The sequence below is a fragment of the Ziziphus jujuba genome, chromosome 10, assembly GCF_031755915.1.
Source record: "Ziziphus jujuba cultivar Dongzao chromosome 10, ASM3175591v1".
In the NCBI taxonomy this organism is placed as follows: domain Eukaryota; kingdom Viridiplantae; phylum Streptophyta; class Magnoliopsida; order Rosales; family Rhamnaceae; genus Ziziphus; species Ziziphus jujuba.
The window spans coordinates 22,630,081-22,652,739 of NC_083388.1; the positions used below are offsets into that span (position 1 = coordinate 22,630,081).

At 31.2% G+C, this 22,659-nt stretch overlaps 2 protein-coding genes and 1 pseudogene across 20 annotated transcripts; all 3 read right to left on the bottom strand.

Annotated features, from left to right (window-relative positions):
- Nucleotides 1-11,283: 11,283 nt before the first annotated feature.
- On the bottom strand, nucleotides 11,284-13,435 carry LOC132799253 (sugar transporter ERD6-like 5). Of its 15 annotated transcripts, none has more exons than XR_009634374.1 (7): nucleotides 13,101-13,432; nucleotides 12,788-12,850; nucleotides 12,421-12,467; nucleotides 12,250-12,309; nucleotides 11,932-11,993; nucleotides 11,785-11,831; nucleotides 11,284-11,655 (listed from the first exon to the last, which is right to left on the bottom strand). XR_009634374.1 is itself a non-coding variant. In XM_060811806.1 (7 exons), exons 1-6 carry the CDS (start codon nucleotides 13,309-13,311, stop codon nucleotides 11,826-11,828), a joined length of 507 nt encoding a protein of 168 aa, XP_060667789.1. In that variant the 5' UTR covers nucleotides 13,312-13,435; the 3' UTR covers nucleotides 11,284-11,655; nucleotides 11,785-11,825. The 15 variants fall into 15 exon arrangements, 13 of the variants coding, with proteins under 13 accessions (XP_060667789.1, XP_060667790.1, XP_060667785.1 ...); XR_009634373.1 differs by having other exon boundaries at nucleotides 12,421-12,510; nucleotides 13,097-13,426; XM_060811806.1 differs by having other exon boundaries at nucleotides 11,785-11,834; nucleotides 12,788-12,905; nucleotides 13,101-13,435.
- A 3,380-nt stretch (nucleotides 13,436-16,815) lies between these two features.
- LOC107406960 (cullin-1-like) lies at nucleotides 16,816-18,937 on the bottom strand (annotated as a pseudogene).
- Nucleotides 18,938-19,426: 489 nt separating this feature from the next.
- LOC107406961 (F-box/FBD/LRR-repeat protein At1g13570) lies at nucleotides 19,427-22,275 on the bottom strand. 5 transcript variants are annotated; one of them, XM_016014180.4, is made up of 6 exons: nucleotides 22,061-22,275; nucleotides 21,847-21,897; nucleotides 20,660-21,406; nucleotides 20,309-20,470; nucleotides 20,023-20,067; nucleotides 19,427-19,910 (listed from the first exon to the last, which is right to left on the bottom strand). In XM_016014180.4, exons 1-6 carry the CDS (start codon nucleotides 22,193-22,195, stop codon nucleotides 19,587-19,589), a joined length of 1,464 nt encoding a protein of 487 aa, XP_015869666.3. In that variant the 5' UTR covers nucleotides 22,196-22,275; the 3' UTR covers nucleotides 19,427-19,586. The 5 variants fall into 5 exon arrangements, with proteins under 5 accessions (XP_015869666.3, XP_015869664.3, XP_060667709.1 ...); XM_016014178.4 differs by having other exon boundaries at nucleotides 20,600-21,406; nucleotides 22,061-22,273; XM_060811726.1 differs by having other exon boundaries at nucleotides 20,600-21,414; nucleotides 22,061-22,272.
- Between the last annotated feature and the right edge of the window lie 384 nt (nucleotides 22,276-22,659).

The window sequence follows — 22,659 nt, forward strand, 5'->3', positions numbered from 1 at the left end:
TCTATTAATTTATTAAATATAATATTTTTATTTTTTGTGGCTTAATTAATTATATTTAATTATTCTTCTACTTTAATTAATTACCATTTAAATTGAAATGTAGATTTCAATATTCTTTTGAATTTGATGTGGATTATGAAGTAAAAATGGAACTTTATAAAACAATACAAAGAATGTGTCCAGAATCAGACTTAAGACTTAAAATTGATACACAGTTGGATCAATTTCAAAATGCAGAAAATATGTTTGGTATGAACATGGCTATTCAAATGAGAGATAAAAAGCAACCAGGTAAAATATTGAATTTAGTTACATTTAAATTATATAAATTAAATTATACATTAAATTTATTTGTTTTTAATTTTACAGCTTTATGGTGGGAGTCATTTGGCAGAAGTTGTAAGGAGTTTCAAAATCTTGCTATTAGAATTCTTAGTTTGACTTGTAGTGCCACTGGATGCGAAAGAAATTGGAGTACATTTGATCAGATATAATATTTTTATTTCAATATTAATAAATGTTTATATGATGTAGTTCAAACTTTAAATATTATTATTATTTTTTTAAATAGGTGCACTCAAAGAGAAGAAATCATTTAGAACAGCAAAGATTAAATGCATTTGTTTTTGTAAAGTACAATCTCCAATTAGAAGCAAGACATAAGAAAATAGTATTAGAAGGTGAATCCTATGATCCTATTTGTCTATCAGATTTAGAATATGATAATGAGTGGATTACCTAAAAAGAAAATTCAGTCTTACCTGATGATACAACTTGGATGGATATCAATAAATATTTTGAACTTGAAGAAGAAGGAAAAAAAAAAAAAGTAATTGTAATGTATAAATAATTTAAATATATTGTTTTTTGTAAAATAGTGACTAACATAGTAACATATATATTTACTTATTTGTAGGTCCAAGAGATCTTACAAGTAAAGATAAGGGAAAACAAATAATTGATATTGAACAAAACAATAGTGATGATGAGGAAGCACAAGACCATCACATGGAGAGTGGAGATGAATTAGCGAATGATGATATCGATCCCTTTGAATTTGAAGATTGACATTATTTATAATTAAATAGATTTTTCTATTATTTTATTTTCAAAAAATAGTATTCATTAAAATTTTATTTTATGGATGTAACTAACATTTTAAAAATTAGATGTTAAATTTACAATTAATAATTATATTTACATTGATGAATGATAGATTGATATTATTATAATTTATTATTATTATTATTATTATTATTATTTTTAAATGTATCTTAGATACACGTTTCATTTATCATAATTTTAACAAAACGATTAACGTTTCGAGTCACGATTTGATAACATTGGTTTTCAGATTGACTCCTCCCTCCTCTACAAGCTCCACCTCCACAAGGTAATATCTATCTATACAGGCTAAAAGGGATAATTCCAAAGTTTTGGTTGCATATGCTTGGTTTCCTAGTTGCATTATCCGCTCAGCTTTATATAGCTAGCTTAACAACAATTACAATAATCCATAGCCATTCATTTCCAAATAAGCAGAAATTCCATAATCATTCAGTTAAAAATTGAAATGACAACAGAAATTCCATAACCATTCAGTTACGAATTGAAATGAAAACTTATTAAAAAAATAAAAAAGGAAAAGAATACTGACACCGAGCTTGCTTTTAAACCCTGTATATCCTAAAAGCATAAGTTTTTTAAGTCCTGCATACCCTAAATCATGGTAATCGTGTAGCTCTCTCCTAAATGGAAATCTGAACAAAAAAACATAATAATAATAATTATTATTATTATTATCATATTGAATCTCTGAGGAAAAAAAATAAACAAATAAAAAGAAAGCGAAAAAAAATAAATGAATAAATATCTTATAGCGGTTGAGGGAGGTCTTCACTATTTTGTTCTCTTCAACCATCACAGCCAGCTTCTTTTTCAGATATTTCATTTCCACTTTAGTAAAGATCCTTAAATCTGCCAAGGAAAGGCCAACACTGTCCCGCATTTCACGGATACCATTGATCATGTTTTGTTTTTGCAAAAGGTGACAAATTACTTCAGTCATTAAAAAATTTTTCTGTACATTCATTTTCATTCTTAAAAAAAAAAGAAAAAAGATGTTCAGCTCCACAATGATGAGACTGGTGTTATCTAGACCTGGCAATTTGGATCATGATACGGCGACACGACTCGAAAACGACACGGAATAAATGGATTTGGATTTATTATAAATGGGTTCGGGTCATAATCGGTCAACCCGTTTAACACGATTATTAATCGTGTCATTTCCGGGTTGATCTGTTTAACTCGAAATTGATCCGTTACGACCCATTTATTAAACGTGTCAGTTTCAACCCGACACGATTATACACCTATTACAACCCATTTAAATTTAATTTTAAATTAATATTTTATTACTAATATAATATTTAATAACTAAAAAATATTATAAATTAAAAATTTTATAAAAATAATTTTCTATTACAAATTTTTTTTTTAAAAAAATACATCTTTAATAAAACAAAAACATAAAAATAAAAAAAAATAAAAAAAGTTTTCGGGTTAATAGGTTAATTTTCAGGTTAACGGGTTAATAGGTTAGTTTTCGGGTTAATAGGTCAATTTCAGGTTAACGGGTTAATAGATCAACACGACCCGTTAAAATAATCGTGTTAAACGGGTCGTGTCGGGTTGATGTGTTTATAAACAGGTCGGGTTAGTGTTTTAGGTACCTGACACGATTAATAAATGGGTCATGTTTGGGTTAGGCATTTTTGACACGATTATTAAACGGGTTGACACAAACACGACCCACCAACACGAATTGCTAGGTATAGTGTTATCGCTTCCCAAGCCACTACCACTAGATATTGGTTGAGAAACATAAAAGACCTATAACTCGTTGGAGTATGCATGTATGCTAACAGATATTGAGAAAAGCCATATTTTCTCAATGATTAAACTGTAATTTAAGAAAGTGATAAGTACGGTAAAACTAACTAACCTAACCAACATGCACACAGGCTTTGCAAAAACACTTTTCTAACTAATCTTAAGAAGTTGAAACTCTAATAACACACTAATCCAAAACAATATGCTAACAGATATTGAGAAAAGCCATATTATCTCAATGATTAAATAAATATTTTCTCAATGATTAAACTGTAATTTAAGAAAGTGATAAGTACGGTAAAACTATCTAACCTAACCTACATGCACATAGGCTCTGCAAAAACACATTTCTAACTAATCTTTAGAAGTCGAAACTCTAATAACACACTAATCCAAACAATGTGCTAACAGATATTGAGAAAAGCCATATTTTCTCAATGATTAAACTGTAATATAAGAAAGTGATAAGTACGGTAAAACTATCTAACCTAAACTACATGCACACAGGCTCTGCAAAAACACTTTTCTACCTAATCTTCAGAAGTTGAAACTCTAATAACACACTGATCCAAAACAATAAGCTAACAGATATTGAGAAAAGCCATATTATCTCAATGATTAAATAAACATTTTCTCAATGATTAAACTGTAATTGAAGAAAGTGATAAGTACGGTAAAACTATCTAACCTAACCTACAGGCACACAGGCTCTGCAAAAACACTTTTCTAACTAATCTTCAGAAGTTGAAACTCTAATAACACACTAATCCAAAACAATATGCTAACAGATATTGAGAAACGCCATATTATCTCAATGATTAAATAAATATTTTCTCAATGATTAAACTGTAATTTAAGAAAGTGATAAGTACGGTAAAACTATCTAACCTAACCTACATGCACACAGGCTCTGCAAAAACACTTTTCTAACTAATCTTCAGAAGTCGAAACTCTAATAACACACTAATCCAAAATAATGTGCTAATAGATATTGAGAAAAGCCATATTTTCTCAATGATTAAACTGTAATTTAAGAAAGTGATAAGTACGGTAAAACTATCTAACCTAACCTACATGCACACAGGCTCTGCAAAAACACTTTTCTAACTAATCTTCAGAAGTCGAAACTCTAATAACACACTAATCCAAAATAATGTGCTAATAGATATTGAGAAAAGCCATATTTTCTCAATGATTAAACTGTAATTTAAGAAAGTGATAAGTACGGTAAAACTATCTAACCTAACCTACATGCACACAGGCTTTGCAAAAACACTTTTCTAACTAATCTTCAGAAGTCGAAACTCTAATAACACACTAATCCCAAACAATGTGCTAACAGATATTGAGAAAAGCCATATTTTCTCAATGATTAAACTGTAATTTAAGAAAGTGATAAGTACGGTAAAACTATCTAACCTAACCTACATGCACATAGGCTCTGCAAAAACACTTTTCTAACTAATCTTCAGAAGTCGAAACTCTAATAACACACTAATCCAAAATAATGTGCTAACAGATATTGAGAAAAGCCATATTTTCTCAATGATTAAACTGTAATTTAAGAAAGTGATAAGTACGGTAAAACTATCTAACCTAACCTACATGCACACAGGCTCTGTAAAACACTTTTCTAACTAATCTTCAGAAGTCGAAACTCTAATTACACACTAATCCAAACAATGTGCTAACAGATATTGAGAAAAGCCATATTTTCTCAATGATTAAACTGTAATTTAAGAAAGTGATAAGTACGATAAAACTATCTAACCTAATCTACATGCACACAGGCTCTGTAAAAACACTTTTCTAACTAATCTTCAGAAGTCGAAACTCTAATTACACACTAATCCAAAACAATGTGCTAACAGATATTGAGAAAAGCCATATTTTCTCAATGATTAAATAAATATTTTCTCAATGATTAAACTGTAATTGAAGAAAGTGATAAGTACGGTAAAACTATCTAACCTAACCTACATGCACACAGGCTCTGCAAAAACACTTTTCTAACTAATCGTCAGAAGTCAAAACTCTAATAACACACTAATCCAAAACAATGTGCTAACAAATATTGAGAAAAGCCATATTTTCTCAATGATTAAATAAATATTTTCCCAATGATTAAACTGTAATTGAAGAAAGTGATAAGTACGATAAAACTATCTAACCTAACTTACATGCACACATGCTCTGCAAAAACACGTTTCTAACTAATCTTCAGAAGTTGAAACTCTAATAACACACTAATCCAAAACAATGTGCTAACAGATATTGAGAAAAGCCATATTTTCTCAATGATTAAATAAATATTTTCTCAATGATTAAGCTGTAATTGAAGAAAGTGATAAGTACGGTAAAACTATCTAACCTAACCTACCTGCACACAGGCTCTGCAAAAACACTTTTCTAACTAATCGTCAGAAGTCAAAACTCTAATAACACACTAATCCAAAACAATGTGCTAACAGATATTGAGAAAAGCCATATTTTCTCAATGATTAAATTGTAATTTAAGAAAGTGATAAGTACGGTAAAACTATCTAACCTAACCTACATGCACACAGACTCTGCAAAAACACTTTTCTAACTAATCTTCAGAAGTCGAAACTCTAATAACACACTAATCAAAAACAATGTGCTAACAGATATTGAGAAAAGCCATATTTTCTCAATGATTAAACTGTAATTTTAGAAAGTGATAAGTACGGTAAAACTATCTAAGCTAACCTACATGCACACAGGCTCTGCAAAAACACTTTTCTAACTAATCTTCAAAAGTCGAAGCTCTAATAACACACTAATCCAAAACAATAATAATTAACAAATAAAATATACTTAAAACCTAATTTACCCGTGTTTTGATTCGCTTCTTTGCTTTGGAATTTCCGGCAGCAAAATTTGCTTCATCCAGTTGAGCATCAGCTAGATTTCGCCTACTGACATTGTAGATTTCAATCAAAGAAGTCATGGCCAGCTTGCTAGTGTCATCACATCTAAGGACGACAAGTATAACCTAAAAATAATTTTGAAATAATTTGAATTAAAGTTTACTAAAATAATCTGAATTTAAATGATTTGAAAACAGTTTACAAAATAACATCGTCGTTGATGGTCGGAGACAGGATCAACTCATCAGTGCACGGTGGCACCGGCAGCTTGTACCACCCTTCCTTCAGACAAATCACAACCTGAGCCCGTTTCATTTTAGCCAGCAGTGGCTTAGCACTCCGTTAACACTCCGATCGCATCGTCCTTTGGACAAGAGCACTTTATGGAGATGCTCTGCAATTTGAGTCATGGAATACTTGCCGCCGCAACGGAGTAATTTCAGAATGCTGGACCTCATCGTCGGTAGCGCTTTATGCCGGGTCATCGTGGAATCCGAAAAAATGATAGAATAACGAGAATGAGAGAGAATGTCTAGGCCTCAGTGTTTTGAACTTCCCGGGTTTTGAATTTCCAAAAGCATTAAAGGCCTCAGGGTTTTGGAGCTTACAGAAGCATCAAAAAGCTGGTGAGAGGAAACAGGGTTTGGGTTTTATTGAAAACTAACCACTTTACAAATCACTTTTAGAAAAATAGCAAAATGTTTTGTTTTTTTCAAATTTTAGCCAACTTTTAGTACATCAGGACCAAAATACCCGTTGTACTTTTTTTTTTGGGGTCTTTTTTCTCTTCTGAAATGCAACTTTCTTTTATTTTGTTGTTTTTGGTTTTTTTTTCCTCCTTTCGCTTTTCCTTTCGAAACACAACTAGGGCTTTCGAACAAAGCTAAGCTTTCCCTTTCCTTTTAGAAACACACCAGCGCCATTTTCACTTCAAGCAAAATTGTCCTCCCATTCGCCGGTGTCATAGAAGAACCAGTTTTTGGAAAATTGTCCTCCCTCCCCAGGCCCATGCGATGTTGTTTGATTGAGCAGAGAGACAAGTTTCTAGAAAATCAAACTTAGCTTGCAAATTTTTATAGAAGGTCCACATTTTCGTCAGTTAGTTTACCGAAGAAGAAAGTGAAGGAATCGTGAAAGAAGAAAGTGAAGGAATCGCTGAAGAAGAAAGTGAAGGAATAGCTAAAAGAGGTAAGAGTTTCAAGAACTTTTTTTGACTAAAAATATGGACTGAAAATCAGATTGTGGAATGTAGGGGCCACGTGAAGCCGATTTTCTTCTACATACTGTCTCTCTCTCTTTCTTTTTCTCTCTGCCTTTGCTAGGTTCTATCACTCTCACAATAACACTAAGCTCAGAGACTCACACACTTAGATCTGAAATCCACAAACCCCAAAATTTCTTAGTTCCTAGGATCATCTGGGTAAGCATTTTTCTCTTCTATACTAGCAGTTTTGTTTTTGTTTTTTTTCGTTGTTAATTCGCTGTTTATGGTTCTGTGGAATTGTTTACTTGTCTTTGATTCGGGAAATGGTAGGCAATCTAAGAAGTAGAGCTTTGGTCCTGCTCTTGGCTTTTAAATGTGGCGTTTTTGGGTTTAGGGTGGTGGTGCTGCATTTTTGGGGGCTCTATGTTTGTCGATGCTCGAGTTTGAAATGAGTTTAATGTGATTATGTTGATGGAAGCTTATAGTTGCTATTGGGTTTGTGATCTTGTTCATGTAATCTATGATTTAGTGCTTTAATTTTGTCAATTAAGTGATTTAAGTGGAATGAGCTACTAGTTCTTTGTGGGGTGAATATTTGTGGGGTTCTGCTAAATTGAGTTAATGCTCTGTTCGGGTCGAGAGAAAATGTGAGAAAAGAAAATGTAATCTTGTTCATGTAATCTTCGTCAACTGCATGTAGTTACCTCATATCCTGACATCTAAAGTATTGTCATTTTTTTGGATGTTTGTATAGAAAGAAAAGAAAAAGAAAAAGAAAATACAAAGGATGTTTCTCTTTTTCATTATTTTAGAGTTATTAGTTAAGCATTTCTGATCCTAGTTTTTGAAAATTTTGTGCAACCCCATTTCTGATCTTTAGGTTGCCGTAAGGTTTCTCTTCTTTCTTGCAAACTTTTTGTTCTTTAGGTTGCTGTAAGGTTTCTCTTTTTCTTGCAAACTTTTTGTTCTTAGTTTTGAAGCTTTTGTACTATTAGTTAATATATTTTTGATCATTGAATTTGTTTTGTTCGATTTTGATTTCCTATTAATGAGTTCTGTTCTTTCTCTTTGTTTTGGACTACGACAAGAAAATTTCAGTTACTTTGACAAATTATATTCTCCTCCAACTCCAAACATTGGGCTCAAAAAATATCAGCTACATTAAATATAATCAAAACAGTATAATAGTACAAACTCAAGAAGAAAATACATTTAATAATATATAGGGAATACAAATTGAAAAGCAAAAAGTTGTGGATGATATAGTGCATAGTTAAGTAGGATGTCTAAATCAATGCCAGATTAACAAAGTAGCATTCACCAGCTTTATCAACTTGATGGATGATGCACAGTGCATTCTAAATTATTTTACAAGAAATTAATATCCAAGTGAAGGTTTGACTTCTCATTAGCATCATCGAATAGAACTTATTATGGGACAGCTTTATAATTTTCATTAAATTTGGACTTCATAAGCACCATAAAAAGTTATAGATATATGTACGAAAATCATCAAACCTCACTTGTTTTGAGCTTACTGACCCATCTCATTAAAGTTTATGTTACAACAATGCATGATCGGATTATATATATATATATATATATTAAGAGTCAAATATATTATCCAAAGGACCATAGAACCATAATGTTTCAATCAAACCATGTTGCTCTTGTTCTATTATACAAAATGTATTTTTTAGGCGGATATAGGGAATTTTTTTTAGTTCCTTTTTAGCGATATTCATATTGATCATAAATGATACACAATTAATGCTAAAGATGATTGTTAGTAGGACCTATGTATCATACAGTAATCTAAGTTGTTACTAGTAAAATATTTATTTTTAAAGATTTTACTGTAAAAAATAATATAATTAAATATATTAATTAAAATTTATCAGGTAAGCTAATAATTATCATCAAATAGTAGGATTCGATTATTTAGTATATAAAATATTTTTAAATCAAAACAAATTTTTATAAGAATTATTATATTTAATTTGATTTTTTTAAACTAATATTGAAGAAATTCCAGTAGCACATTAGTCTTTCTCATTTCAACTACAAGTTATTCAATGGTTCAACGAAAAAGGAAGTGGAAAAATGAAAAAGCCTTTCTCTCTTCCCTCCTAAGTAAGAACTTACAGAATGAAAAAGAAAAATGAAGTCCACAATCAATAATAGTACTGCACCCCATTATATACCCTTCAAAAATACACGCTTCCAAGTCACTAACTATTTTTTCTTTTTCTTTTTTTTCTTTTTTTGGGTAAACTCCAAGTCACTAACTTAAGTCAAAATTAAAACTGCCTTTAAAAAAATAATAATAATAAAACATGCTTGATCTTCCAAATCCTTATTGCAAAAAATACAACATTGAATTTAAATCTTATTTTTATTATTATGTGCTCAAAACTTAAGGGTAAAAAAAACTCTAACTTTTCATATATCTATTAAGCATTTGTTTATCATGCAAACTAAGTTAGTATCTTTTCTTTTCTTTTTTTTATAATTTAACTCTTTCTCTAGCAAACAATTCATAATTTTCATAAGGAGAAGATTAAAATAGATTAAAATTTATTTGCAGTTGAAGCTGTTATGTATGGATTTTAGTAGACTACATATATATATATATATATATATATATATATCTATATGTTAAAACAACTGTATTCAAAACACGCAATTTTGATTGGCCATCGACTAGGCATAGCTTAGAAAATATGTAACAGTAGTGCTTTGATTAGATTTACGAGATACACTTGAGCTAGCTTGCCATTTCTTGCCACCAAAAGGAATAAATAAATTCCTTATAGCTATTAGCAGACGAAATTAAACAAATTAATAAGACAAGTAATAGAATATATATAAAATGAAATATTATATACATAGGAAGAAGTAAGAACTATCATCATCTTCATTTCTTTATCCTAGTTTGGAAAACCAATACAAAAACTTGAAAGAGCTAGCCACAACCCATTATCAAAAAAAAAAAAAAAAAAATGCCAAGGCAATCCTTCTTTGTTCGTCTTGTAAATGTCATTTGTAAATAATTCACCTTTATTTTATTCATGTTATTGGAGATGATGATGGTCAGCTTGCAATCCTTAATTTATATCTATAAATATAATAAGGGGACAGATTGTCAGGTCCAAAACAACAAATGAAGATGATGATAGTTCTTACTTCTTCCAAACTAGGATAAAGAAATGAAGATGATGATAGTTCTTACTTCTTCCTATGTATATAACATTTCATTTTATATATATTCCATTACTTGTCTTATTAATTTGTTTAATTTCGTCTGTTGATAGCTATAAGGAATTTATTTATTCCTTTTGGTGGCAAGAAATGGCAAGCTAGCTCAAGTGTATCTCGTAAATCTAATCAAAGCACTACTGTTACATATTTTCTAAGCTATGCCTAGTCAATGGCCAATCAAAATTGCGTGTTCTAAATACAGTTGTTTTAACCTATATATATATATATATATATGTAGTCTACTAAAATCCATACATAACAGCTTCAACTGCAAATAAATTTCAATGTATTTTAATATTCTCCTTATGAAAATTACGAATTGTTTGCTAGAGAAAGAGTTAAATTATTAAAAAAAAAAAAAAAGATACTAACTTAGTTTGCATGATAAACAAATGCTTAATAGATATATGAAAAGTTAGAGTTTTTTTCCCCTTAAGTTTTGAGCACATAATAATGAAAATAAGATTTAAATTCAATGTTGTATTTTTTGCAATAAGGTTTTGGAAGATCAAGCATGTTTTTTTTTTTTTTTTTTTAAAGACAGTTTTAATTTTGACTTAAGTTAGTGACTTGGAGTTTACCCAAAAAAAAAAAAAAAAAATAGTTAGTGACTTAGAGGCGTGTATTTTTGAAGGGTATAGAATGGGGTGCAGTACTATTATTGATTGTGGACTTCATTTTTCTTTTTCATTCTGTAAGTTCTTACTTAGGAGGGAAGAGAGAAAGGCTTTTTCATTTTTCCACTTCCTTTTTCGTTGAACCATTAAATAACTTGTAGTTGAAATGAGAAAGACTAATGTGCTACTGGAATTTCTTCAATATTGGTTTAAAAAAAAAATTAAATATAATAATTCTTATAAAAATTTGTTTTGATTTAAAAATATTTTATATACTAAATAATCGAATCCTACTATTTGATGATAATTATTAGCTTACCTAATAAATTTTAATTAATATATTTAATTATATTATTTTTTACAGTAAAATCTTTAAAAATAAATATTTTACTAGTAACAACTTAGATTATTGAAAGGAAAAGGGAAAGAAGGAAAAAAAAAACAAAAAACAACAAAATAAAAAAAAGTTGCATTTCGGTAGAAAAAAAAGACCCCAAAAAAAAAAATGCAAAGGGTATTTTGATCCTGATATACCAAAAAGTTGGCTAAAATTTAAAAAAAAAAAAAAATTTGCTATTTTTCGAAAAGTGATTTGTAAAGTGGTTAGTTTTCAATAAAACCCCTGCCCACCACGCATTCCATTCTCTTTATTTCAACAATTCTTTCAGCCCAGTCCGGTCCAAGCCCAACAAATTGGGCTCAAATGAGGCCTTTGTCGGATTCTCTTCCAAATTCTTTCCAACCAATATAGGCAGGTGTTAGTTGCTCTCCAACCAATATATACATCCTCCAAAAAAAAAAAAAAAAAAATGTCATTGACACGCCACAACATCTCATCAACTGTATATTGATGGTAAGTAGCTTCTCAGGTGATCGTGTTAATTGATATCCAAATTCAGGATGTTTATGCTTTTACCTGATGAGCTGCTGTAAATCCTCCTCGAAGATTCTTGGGTGTTATTTCTGCTATGTTTAGATACATAATTGGCAATTGGAACACAAATATTTCCATCTGGCACATCACTAAAAGCTGGAAGTAAATGGATATATTCGGATAACTTACTACATAGGAAGCCCCATCCCACATCCTACCAGAAGTCTTCCAAGGTTCAGCCACCAAGAAACCTTTCAACCATAACTAAACACTTACAATAGGAACAGAACACCAACAACAAAGGTGTTTATTTTATTCTGAACATCTCTTTTAAAGTGAAAATCTACGATGTGAAAGCTTATCCTTGAAAGTTGCACGTGACAAAAGTTGGACATAAAAATTACACTCTGTGGAGTTGATTGCAAACTTCTACATATTGTACCAGATATAGAAAACAAAATCATTGAAATGGTAGAAAACCAGAGAGACAGAGAGAAGATGTAAAACCTTTGAGAAAACTATGGCAAGCCATCCTCAAATACAGATTATCTCGGAAATGCCCATTGTCTGCCACACAGAACAAACAAATTGGAATAAATTTGAAGAGTTTTGATTCGATTCAGATTGAAAATCTTACCATACATAGAGAAACAAAAACAGGGCAATAGAAAAACTTACACATCTTCTTCCTAGGTAATCTGCTATTTTCCCACTCGCTATAGCACCTATCATTGCTCCAATTGTCAATATTGAACCAAAGAGCGAATACTGCATGTGAGATAATATGATCAAAGGTATAGACTATGGCAAAGAAAAGAAATATATATATATATATATATAATTTTGATAAAATGAATTCTAATTTTACATGTCTTTATTGCAACATTAACATTTGAGGCAATTAGACAGCTCAAACAATATAGATACAGCAATTCACATACTGTATGTCCAAAAAACTAAAATTCTTTTTGCTATGCGCAATTGTATATAAACCTGAAATTATGAAAACAAAGATGAAAAGAGAAGGAAAAAGGTATATACAAACCCCAGCCACAGTGAGGCCCAGGTCAGCACTAATTCCAGATTGAGCCGGTGAGGAATATCGAATCTGCAAATCAATATCATAAACTGGTCCTTCGATATCCAATAGTGGGTCAATCCTACTGCTAGAACTATCTTAAAGAATCAGAACAGTTTCTAAATGCCTTTTTCATAGGAACATATATAATTACATCATATTTAGGAGAAAATCCACCGACCAACTAATTGCAAATTTGCAACATACATACGGCAATCAGAAAAAAAAGAAAACTAGAATTAAAAAGTAATAAAACAAAAACAGAAAAATACTTACAGACCAAAAACATAGGATCCACACACAGCAACCAAGGAGGTGACGACAACCATAGTTGTAGCTGATGAAAAAGAAGATCGATTTTCATTTGTACCAGCACTGTCTCTGCTGCTGATACTACATTCCACAGCACCAGAAGACCCATCACTACGTTTAACAGGCAGCAGAGGATCATTTAATAACCCTCCTCCTTTTTCTATGCTTTCTCTACCCATCTTTTTCTTTGCAAACCAGGTCTCTGAAAATGGAAGTCGAAAGTGAAAGACTGTGGAGTGTGAAAAATAAATAAAAAAAAAGGAGAGAGAGGGATTTGGGTGTGATATAGAAATGCTGTGAAGGTAAGTTTGTCGTTTTTCTGTTGAATTTTCAGACTCTTTTTTAATTTCTTTCGAGTTCCATGTCATCTCTGACAACTCTTTGTCAACCTTGGTCTGGTAATAATTAATTAACCACGTCCATGCCATGTCACTCTCTCCTGATTGCCTGTTAAAATTCCTTCTTTGGTAATTGGCGCAGTGCGTTTTCTTATTCGTCATACCATGCTTATTTGTTATATCAATTGGCTTTACTTGTTTTTTTCTTTTTCATTTTTTTCTTTTTCATTTTTTAAAATTTTCAAAATTAAAATTCAAATTTGGAAATGGTGATGGTCACCCATTAAATTTCCATTAAAAATAGAATTTTTTTTTAATAATAATAAAATGAAATAAAATAAAACAATAGCACAAATAAGGACCTTTAGAATTTCTGGGGATTCTCAGTTTGAGTTTATTTGTGTACGGAAAGTTGATGGAAAACAGAAAATTTGAAAACATTTCAATATTATTTAGTAAAACACATTTCAAATTATTCTAACATAATCTATTTGGCAGCTGTGTTAGTGACACGTTAAATTTTTAGATGTATAACTATTATTCTTTTGTCTTAAAAAAATTTTGTAATTTGATGTTACTATATATATATATATATATATTTTGTGGCATCAATTGTAAAAGTCAATTTGCTCAAGAAAGAAATCATCTTCTAATAATAATAATAAGGTAATTAGTTTATTTTTCTTTGTTATAATCATGGTAGATCTGTCAGGTTAGTGTATTTTATAAATGTTTGTATATATTTGGCCTAGTTGGAATAATAATAATTGTATATATTTTTATGAATGTTTATTAATATTTTAAAAATAATAAGATAATAAAGCTAAGTTTATTTTTCTTTGTTACAATTATGGTTGGTAGATCTTTGTTTGTTAATATATATATATATATAGAGGATATACTACGGTGGACCATAAATATTAGTGAAGATTTTTTAAAAAAAAAAATATATATATATATATATATGTACATCATCAATATTTGTCTTTGTATATGAAAATTCAAGGTAGGAGCTGCTTTTAAAATATTCAGCAAACGGTGAATTTGTATTATTTTGGAAACAATGATCCATTATCAATTCCAAATTAATGCTCAAGCTTGCTAAACTCAGGAATTTGACGGAATGATGCTGAAATCATATCCGTGTAGACCTAAGTAACCAAATTAAAATTTTAACTTCCAAACAGAAAAAAAAAATTTAAAATTTTAAATTCCAACAAAAAAAAACAAAAATTAATAATTAGGAAGCAGAAAAAAAAAATTAATAATAATAGTAAGCTACCTACATCAATAGTAAGCCCGTTGATTTGATTAAGCAGGGTGACATAAGAGTCGATCTTGAAGACGTGAGAATGGATGGCCAGAATTATGTGGGAGAGAATTGGGGCAGATACGTTGACGCTTTAGAAATTAACACCACCATTTATTTATATTGTATTAAGATTTTCAGCGGAGGAGAAGATTTGGAGACGTTGCAGGCCCCTGCATCTTTCTATATACAAGCAGTTAAAGATTGGGAGCAGATACAATGCTCAACCTGTGAAGTTTATTGGAATTCAAAAGAGAGAAACGTTCTAGAAAGGGAGAGTTGGAGAATAAACGGTGAACGACGTCTTCAGTGACATATATTCCCTCCAAATAGGGAATGAATATTATCAGCTATGAAACTAGCATCGTAATACATAAGAGAAGTAAGTTTCAGAATGAGCACAAAATGACAAAAAGAAAATATATATATATATATATAAAGGTAGAAACGAGGCTTATGTTATTCTCTAATGTTTAAAAAAAAAAAAAAACACGCGTTGAATGGAGGAGCGACCAATTTTTTGTCAACGACTATTTGACAACGTATTTTGTTGAGTACTCTGTTGACAATGACATTGCTGTTGCAATTGCAAATACTGACCCATAATTTTATACCGTGTCAACTTTTATAATAATCTCCATTTTAATTTTGTTTTTTATTGTTCAAAAAAAGATTTAATTTAATCAATAAGGCTTAAATTAGTATAATTTTAATTTTTTAAGCTGAAAATAAATAAGGCCAATCATTTAAAATATTTAAATTTAATAAATTGAAATAGATCATATCAAATTTAATGGATTCAAATGATAGAATTTATTTATCTTCAATTTAAAAGATTCAAAATATTTTTATTGATCCTTCTTGTTGATTTAATTATTGATTGATATAATCTTAACAAAGAAAATCTCCATTTTGTTTTTGTTTTTATTTTTCAAATGGAGTTTTAATTTAATTCATTGATATCATATTAACAAAGAAATCTTAATTATCACCCCAAAAAAAAAAAAAAAAAAACATAAAAGAAAAATCCTGGTCTCTTTCTTGTCCTTAACTCTTTGCAAGTCCAATAGATTACGTAGCTGAGAGATATTCACCCACCATTTCCATTTCTTATCTCTCTCTCTCTCTCTCTCTCTCTCTCTCTCTCTCTCTCTCTCTCTCTCTCTCTCTCAGAGCAATTGCATTATGTAAAGGATGGTGCACTAAGTACACACAAGATTATAAATTCACTATATTTATTATTTCCCCTATCTTCAAACTGGTGTCAATTTGCTTAAATCCTTGAAACTGATGGATTTGGCTATTCACCAAACTATCTGAAAAGCATCAGTCTTTCTCTTTTTCTATTGGCATTCCAGTCTCTTCTAAGCATTCCTATAAGTATAATACATTATATAGTATATACCAAATAAGAAACTAATTACACATTGAGAGGAATAAAGCATGGAAGAGAGGCTACTAACAAGGTCTCCTCCTAAGGCTGATGATTAATGGTGGCCACAGTGACACAGACCCAAAATGACTCCCCACCCGTGAAAAGTATAAAATGAATTATTAAATCTCAGAAAAAACTATCTGTTGCATTAACTTATGATTTTTAGATAGATATCATGTAAAAGATTACAAGAAGATCCATATAGAATTAGAATATTTTTTTATAACAATCTAACAGGGTGTATTTGGATCAATGCTAGTCATAAATAATAATATAAAAGATACAATTTGTCCATAATCAAAATTTAATTAAATTAAGATATAATTACCTCTGCATTAGGATGCATTTGGATTATTTTGGTTTTCAGTTGCTGGGCACACTCAATGCAGAGTTCTTCATATTGATTATCAAATTTATCTTCATAGTGACGCCCCCAAATACTTGAACCCATAAGGCCAATGAATATTTTCTCCACTGACACAGCGTACTCAAGTAAATCCAACAAAAACTCAACTTCATATTGGCTTCAAGACGAACACAAACGTACATCAAACGTACATTTATGTACTGGTTACACGATAAGGTATGGGAAAGTTAAATATTCAATATAATATCATTGTTTTAGCTTTAACTTTTCATATTTTTTTCAATTGACTAGATTGAACAGGAGGAAAGATGTTCAAGGCAAGGACCTTCTCGTTGCTAGATGCATCATCAGCCTGTTTGACAAAGGCCCTTCCTTCAGCAGTAACATGCTGCGTCATGGAATATGATATAAGAATACATAAGCATAAAATCAGAAAGCATAAGATGTATAAGAAGCTAAACCATATTTGAAGTATACAAACCTGCTTAAATATGTTAGACACAAGATCCAGGCCTTTAGGAATCTTAGAAGAGCCTGAACATTCTAGACAAATCCTCTACCTGAAACAACCAGCAAAAATGGGTGATATGAAAGACTTAAAAAATATTTGGTTAACTAATTTTTTCCGATTTAAGACATTACCTTATCATCTCTAAGTAAAGCATGGCAACCAGAGTTCTCATTCTCAAGCAATTGGGTTGCGTACACAGACAACAACTCATGTTGAACTTTCTACAAGAAGCAACATCACAACCAAAATAGTCAGAATCTAGAATGTCACCGCAAAAGATGAAACCAATAAAATAAATTACCATTTAGCCAAAACAAATTCCTAGCTACACATGCTCCATTCATATTCCTAGAGTAGCTACACCTAAAAGGTGGATTTATAATACAAAATCAATAACAAACCTTCAGCAGCTTTGGCTTACTACTAGAGGGCAAGTAATGAGAAACTCTTATCTTTCTCCCGTCTTAAACATTCCTCTGCCTAGAATTTCCAACAAGACGCATTAAAGATTATCTAATATGGAAAAAAAATATGTGCTGCAACCACATAAAAAGCACAAAAATTTTACCTTTAGCATATAATCTGGACAAGAATATTCAAGAATCCAATTTGAAGCTTTTCGAGAATAATAGGGAGCAGTTCCTTCAAGCATGGCTGCTTCAAAATCTTTTTTATAATAAGCCATTTGCCCCATCCCGAGCTCAACAAAGATATCCAAAACATTCTTCAATAGAGCTTGATTATTCTGCTCTCCTTCACGTTCTTGGTCAATCTGATTTGCAAAGTTTCGTCAAAACTTTTGACAACTAGAGAAATAAGATCCCTAATTTAGAAAAAGATTTGAACTTACCAAAGAAATTACAGCATCCCTTACTCTTGCATTTAATTCCTGGTAGACCAGACTATTTAAAACAGAGGTGCACATCATATTATTGCAAAGAATAGTAAAAAGAATACAATACGCAAAATATGACATGTTCGGGTTAGCCATGGCATACCTGATCACGGAAGCATTTGAGTCCAACTTCAGTATAGGATGGAAGTAACCAGCGGTCCAGATAATGGAAGAATCGAGAGAGCCACCTAACCATGATTTTATGGTACAAGCTCCCTCAGCATAAACTCATCATGCTTCTCCCTTACTGATCTTTTCACAAGCTCATCTTCTTCCTCAGCATAAACTCATCTTTTCACAAGCTCCCTCAGCATAAACTCATCATGCTTCTCCCTTACTGATGGCAAAACCTGAAAAGAGTGACAAACATTGACAATTACACTCCAAATGTAAACATTTTACACTTGGATATGAATACTTCAGACAATTTAAATTAAAATTATGTGGAAATTTTGTTAAATGAATCACATATTCTATAGACTTTCACATACTAATTATCAACAATTCATTACACTGCGATTTAATATATATAAATACTGAAAAAATGAATTCATATGAAATTAATCAGCTCCAAAAAAGTATGTAACAAAATAAAAATAAAAGTCTTAGTTACTTTGGCCAGTCATTATTAGCGAGGAATCTTCAATGACATTTCTAATTCAAGCCCTTTAAAAATACTGGATGAAAGACCATCAAGAACTAGTCAAAGAATGGTCCTGCATGTGCGTATGTATATACATACTGAAAGTTGCACATCTTTTGATCTGTACACTGTTTAATTATATGCATGAATATGAAGAACATGGACACTAATATCCGTGAATTCAAAGGAGTATGTGACTTGGAACAATTCCTCAACCGAGTCTAGTCACCAACACAAGCGAGAGTCCCATTCTAACAAAGTTACTGCCACGATTTGGCATTTGATTAGAAATACAGACCAGTGCCATTGATAATTCATACATTTATGTGGAAAAAGCATAATAGCAAACCAAAATTGGAATTAATGGCTGCAAACTTGATAAAGAATGGTAGGATTAGTTGTGTTTTTAATTTCTAGTAGTTCATTTTGTGATTGGTCATTTAATTTCCTATTCCTATTTAATATGGGACTTTATACCCCATTGCTATAGTACCATAGATTCGAAAACTATTGCCAAAACTATTGCCATTTTATGTAAAATCTATTTGTGAGATAATAGCTAGGAATCAAGATATATACTACCATAAAATTACTTCATAAAAAAACAATTTCTCTTTTCTAACACGAGGGGAATACCTGCGATAAATATGAGCATGTTGTCATGCATCCACACAGGTTATGTATTAATCTACATAACAAAAAGCTGACAAAAATGCTTACTCTTTTATTGTAAAAATTGTTAGTCTTTGATTTCATAAGTAACCCACCCAAAAAAAAAAAAAAAAAAAGCATAAAATGAATTTTTAAATCTCAGATAAAATTATCTGCTGTATCAACTTATGCTTCTAAGAATCATATAAGATAGTCTTTTCACAATCTAACAGGGTGCATTTTGATCAATGCTAATCATAAAGAATAACAAAAAAGAGAATTTCCATAATCAAAACTTAATTAAATTAGGCTATAATTACATCCACATTGGGATGCATTTGGAGTATTTGGGTCTTCAATTGCTGGGCACACTCGATACAGAGTTCTTCATATTGATTATCAAATTTATCTTCATAGTCATGCCCCCACTCTTCTGGGTCTCTCCAAGTACTTGAATCCATAAGGCCAATGAATATTTTCTCCACTGACACAGCATACTCGAGTAAATGCAACAAAACTTCAACTTCATATTTGCACCCAGCAAAGTTATCAAACTTCACCACCTTAAGATAGTCACATGCATGGTTCTGATCCAACTCCACCTTCTTAGGTATATGCACATGCAACCACTGTCAAAACGAAAACCATATTCAAATAAATACCACTTCAACATTATTTTTCTATTAAAAAAAAGAAAAGAAAAGAAAATTTATGTCATCATTAAAAATAAAAAATTAATACCTCTAAGGCATTATCTTTCGCGGGATGTCCAGAAAGTTTGTTATCCTGCCATATGAATATAACAGATTCACATATAGTATAAGAAAACTACACTTAACAAAGATTTATTATAAATTAGCAATAAAACTAAAATGATGAACGTTGCGAACAATATTTCTTGGCAGGAAAACTTCTTCACAAAAGACTACTTGGTGGTTTAGCAGGTCCCTATATTGGGATTTTAGGTAAGATAAAAATAAATATGTATATAAATACATAGATATATATTTGTGGATTGGCATGGCACCTGGAATGAGAAAGTTTTCAAAATAGGAGCTGCCCTTAGAATATCCAGCAAACAGCGAATTGGTGTAATTTTGGAACAATTATCCATTATCAATTCCAAATGCGCAAGCTTGCTAAACTCAGGAATTTGACGAAATGCTGCTGAAATCATATCCGCGTAAACCTAAGTAACCAGATTAAAATTTTAACTTCCAACATAAAAACAAAATTAAAGTTTCAAAGTCCAACAAAAGAACAAAAATAATTAGGAAGGAGAAACAAATAATAATAATAATAATAGTAAGCAACCTACATCAATAGTAAGTCTTTTGATTTGATTAAGCAGGGTGACATAAGCGTCGAATTTGAAGACCTGAGATTGTATGCCAAGAATTATGTGGGAGAGATTTGGGGCAGATACGTTGACGCTTTCAAAATTAACACCACCATTTATTTCTATTGTACCAAGATTTTCCACGGAAGAGGAGATTTGTAGATGTTGCAGCCCCCTGCATCTTTCTATATACAAGTACTTAAGATTGGGAGCAGATACAATGCTCAACCTGTGAAGTTTATCGGAATTCAAAAGAAAGAAACGTTCTAGAAAGGGAGAGTTGGAGAATAAACGGTGAACAATGTCTTCAGTGATGTATATTCCCTCCAAATACAAAACCCTGAGGAAATGAAAATTATCAGCTATGAAACTGGCGTCATAAAGCATAAGAGAAGTAAGCTTCAGCCTGAGCTCTTTGACATGTTTTTCCGCAGCGAAATTCAACCATGCGTTGATATGATGAGAGTCCCGTGATGTCAATTCGAAAGTAATTAATGAAAACTCATACAGAGTATGTGCCTTGTGCAATTTCAATACTTGATGCACCTCAATTATCCTCTTCCTCATCTTCTTTTCCAAATCACGTGGCCTAATATCCGGAAACCACCCTCTGTCCAAAAAAAAACTCAACCTAGGCATAATCCGAATGGAAGTGTTCCAAATCTTACGCCATCGCCTAGAAAGAACACTCATTCTTGCTGCTTCATCTGTGCTCAACAAACACATAATTGATACCAGAATTTCCCACGGTAATTTACTTATCATATCTTCCTCGTCTACCTCTTCCTGCAAAACTAGCATTTAAATTCAATTTTTGTTTTTCCTTAAAAAAAAACTTCCAAAACAAAAACAAACCAGCCTTCATCCTCTTTTTTCCAAGACCCTTCGTCGGATCAATTCAAATAAAATAAAACATGTTTCTTTCAACGAACATGTTCAGTTCAATTCTCTTTTTTTTTATTTTTCTTTTTTTTTATTATCAAAGGTTAAACTGCCATCACAGAGCAATTAAAAAAAACACAAACTTTCAAAACATAACAGCTTTCATCGTCTTTTTCCTTTCAAATCAAATAAAGCATGTTCTTTCTTTCTTTTCTTTTTTTTTTTTTTTCCCCCTACTTAAAATTATAATAAAATCAACATAAAAAGACAGATCTGAACATAAGTAGGCTGGACGGAGAAAACTGGTTTCTGAAAAATAGAACAAAACATAATTAGACACTTACCTTCAGCCTATCCAACACGTACTTATTTGGCCCGGCGGATAATATTTGTCCCTTCAAATAGAAAATACTATGAACATGTTGTCTTTTTAAGAGTGTGTGTGTGTGTATATATATTATATATATATATATATATATATACATACATAAAATTAAATTAAATTAAATTAAAAACAACAAACTGAACAAAACATAACTTAAACAGTTAGATAGTTACCTTCTTCCTCGTCTTCCCCTTCGACATCAGCCTCCTCCACAACATGCATTTACTTGGGGGGATCTTCAACGCCGTGTACTTATTTCGGTGGATCTTCGACGCCATATACTTATTTCGGTAGATCTTCGACGCCATGTACCATGCATTTATTCGGCTGGAAGATAGAAACACAGTCCACTTATACCTACCCCTCTCTCCCACGTCGATACCTAGGCCACATCTATGAGCGGAAGTGGTCCCCTTTACTTGTTCTATATATATTGGTGTGGATGACTCTCGTGCCCGACACGTGTTCTCTTATTTCAATTCAACCTCCACCCTACTTTCTGCCCAGTCCAGGACCAAGCCCAACAAACTGGGCTCCAATGGGCCTTTATTTAATTCTGTTCTAAATTCATTGGACTCAGCCTTGTAGGCATTTGGTTGGGCTCCGAGGTCATAGATACTCAACAGCTCTCTCTCTTATCTGGGGTACGCTTTCCTCGTTATAAAAACTAACATCTGTCTATCCATCTCCATCCATCCATCCATCCGTATAACAGATAATTTTAGAAATAATTTATAATAATTAATTATATTTAAATTTAATAATAATAAAC

Bases quoted from the DNA above. Each gene is read 5' to 3' on its own strand.
- LOC107406961 (XM_016014178.4), bottom strand. From the start codon at position 22,195: ATGGCGTCGAAGATCTACCGAAATAAGTATATGGCGTCGAAGATCCAC. The intron at 21,407-21,846 runs GTAAGTGTCTAA...CTAGTTTTGCAG, and splicing joins ACGTGTTGGATAGGCTGAAG to GAAGAGGTAGACGAGGAAGA. The intron at 19,911-20,022 runs GTATTAATTTTT...TCGTTTTGACAG, and splicing joins CGAAAGATAATGCCTTAGAG to TGGTTGCATGTGCATATACC.
- LOC132799253 (XM_060811800.1), bottom strand. From the start codon at position 13,311: ATGGGTAGAGAAAGCATAGAAAAAGGAGGAGGGTTATTAAATGATCCT. The intron at 12,468-12,787 runs GTTTGTATATAC...GAGCAATGATAG, and splicing joins TGGGCCTCACTGTGGCTGGG to GTGCTATAGCGAGTGGGAAA. The intron at 11,994-12,249 runs GTTTTACATCTT...TATGGTTGAAAG, and splicing joins TTGCCATAGTTTTCTCAAAG to GTTTCTTGGTGGCTGAACCT.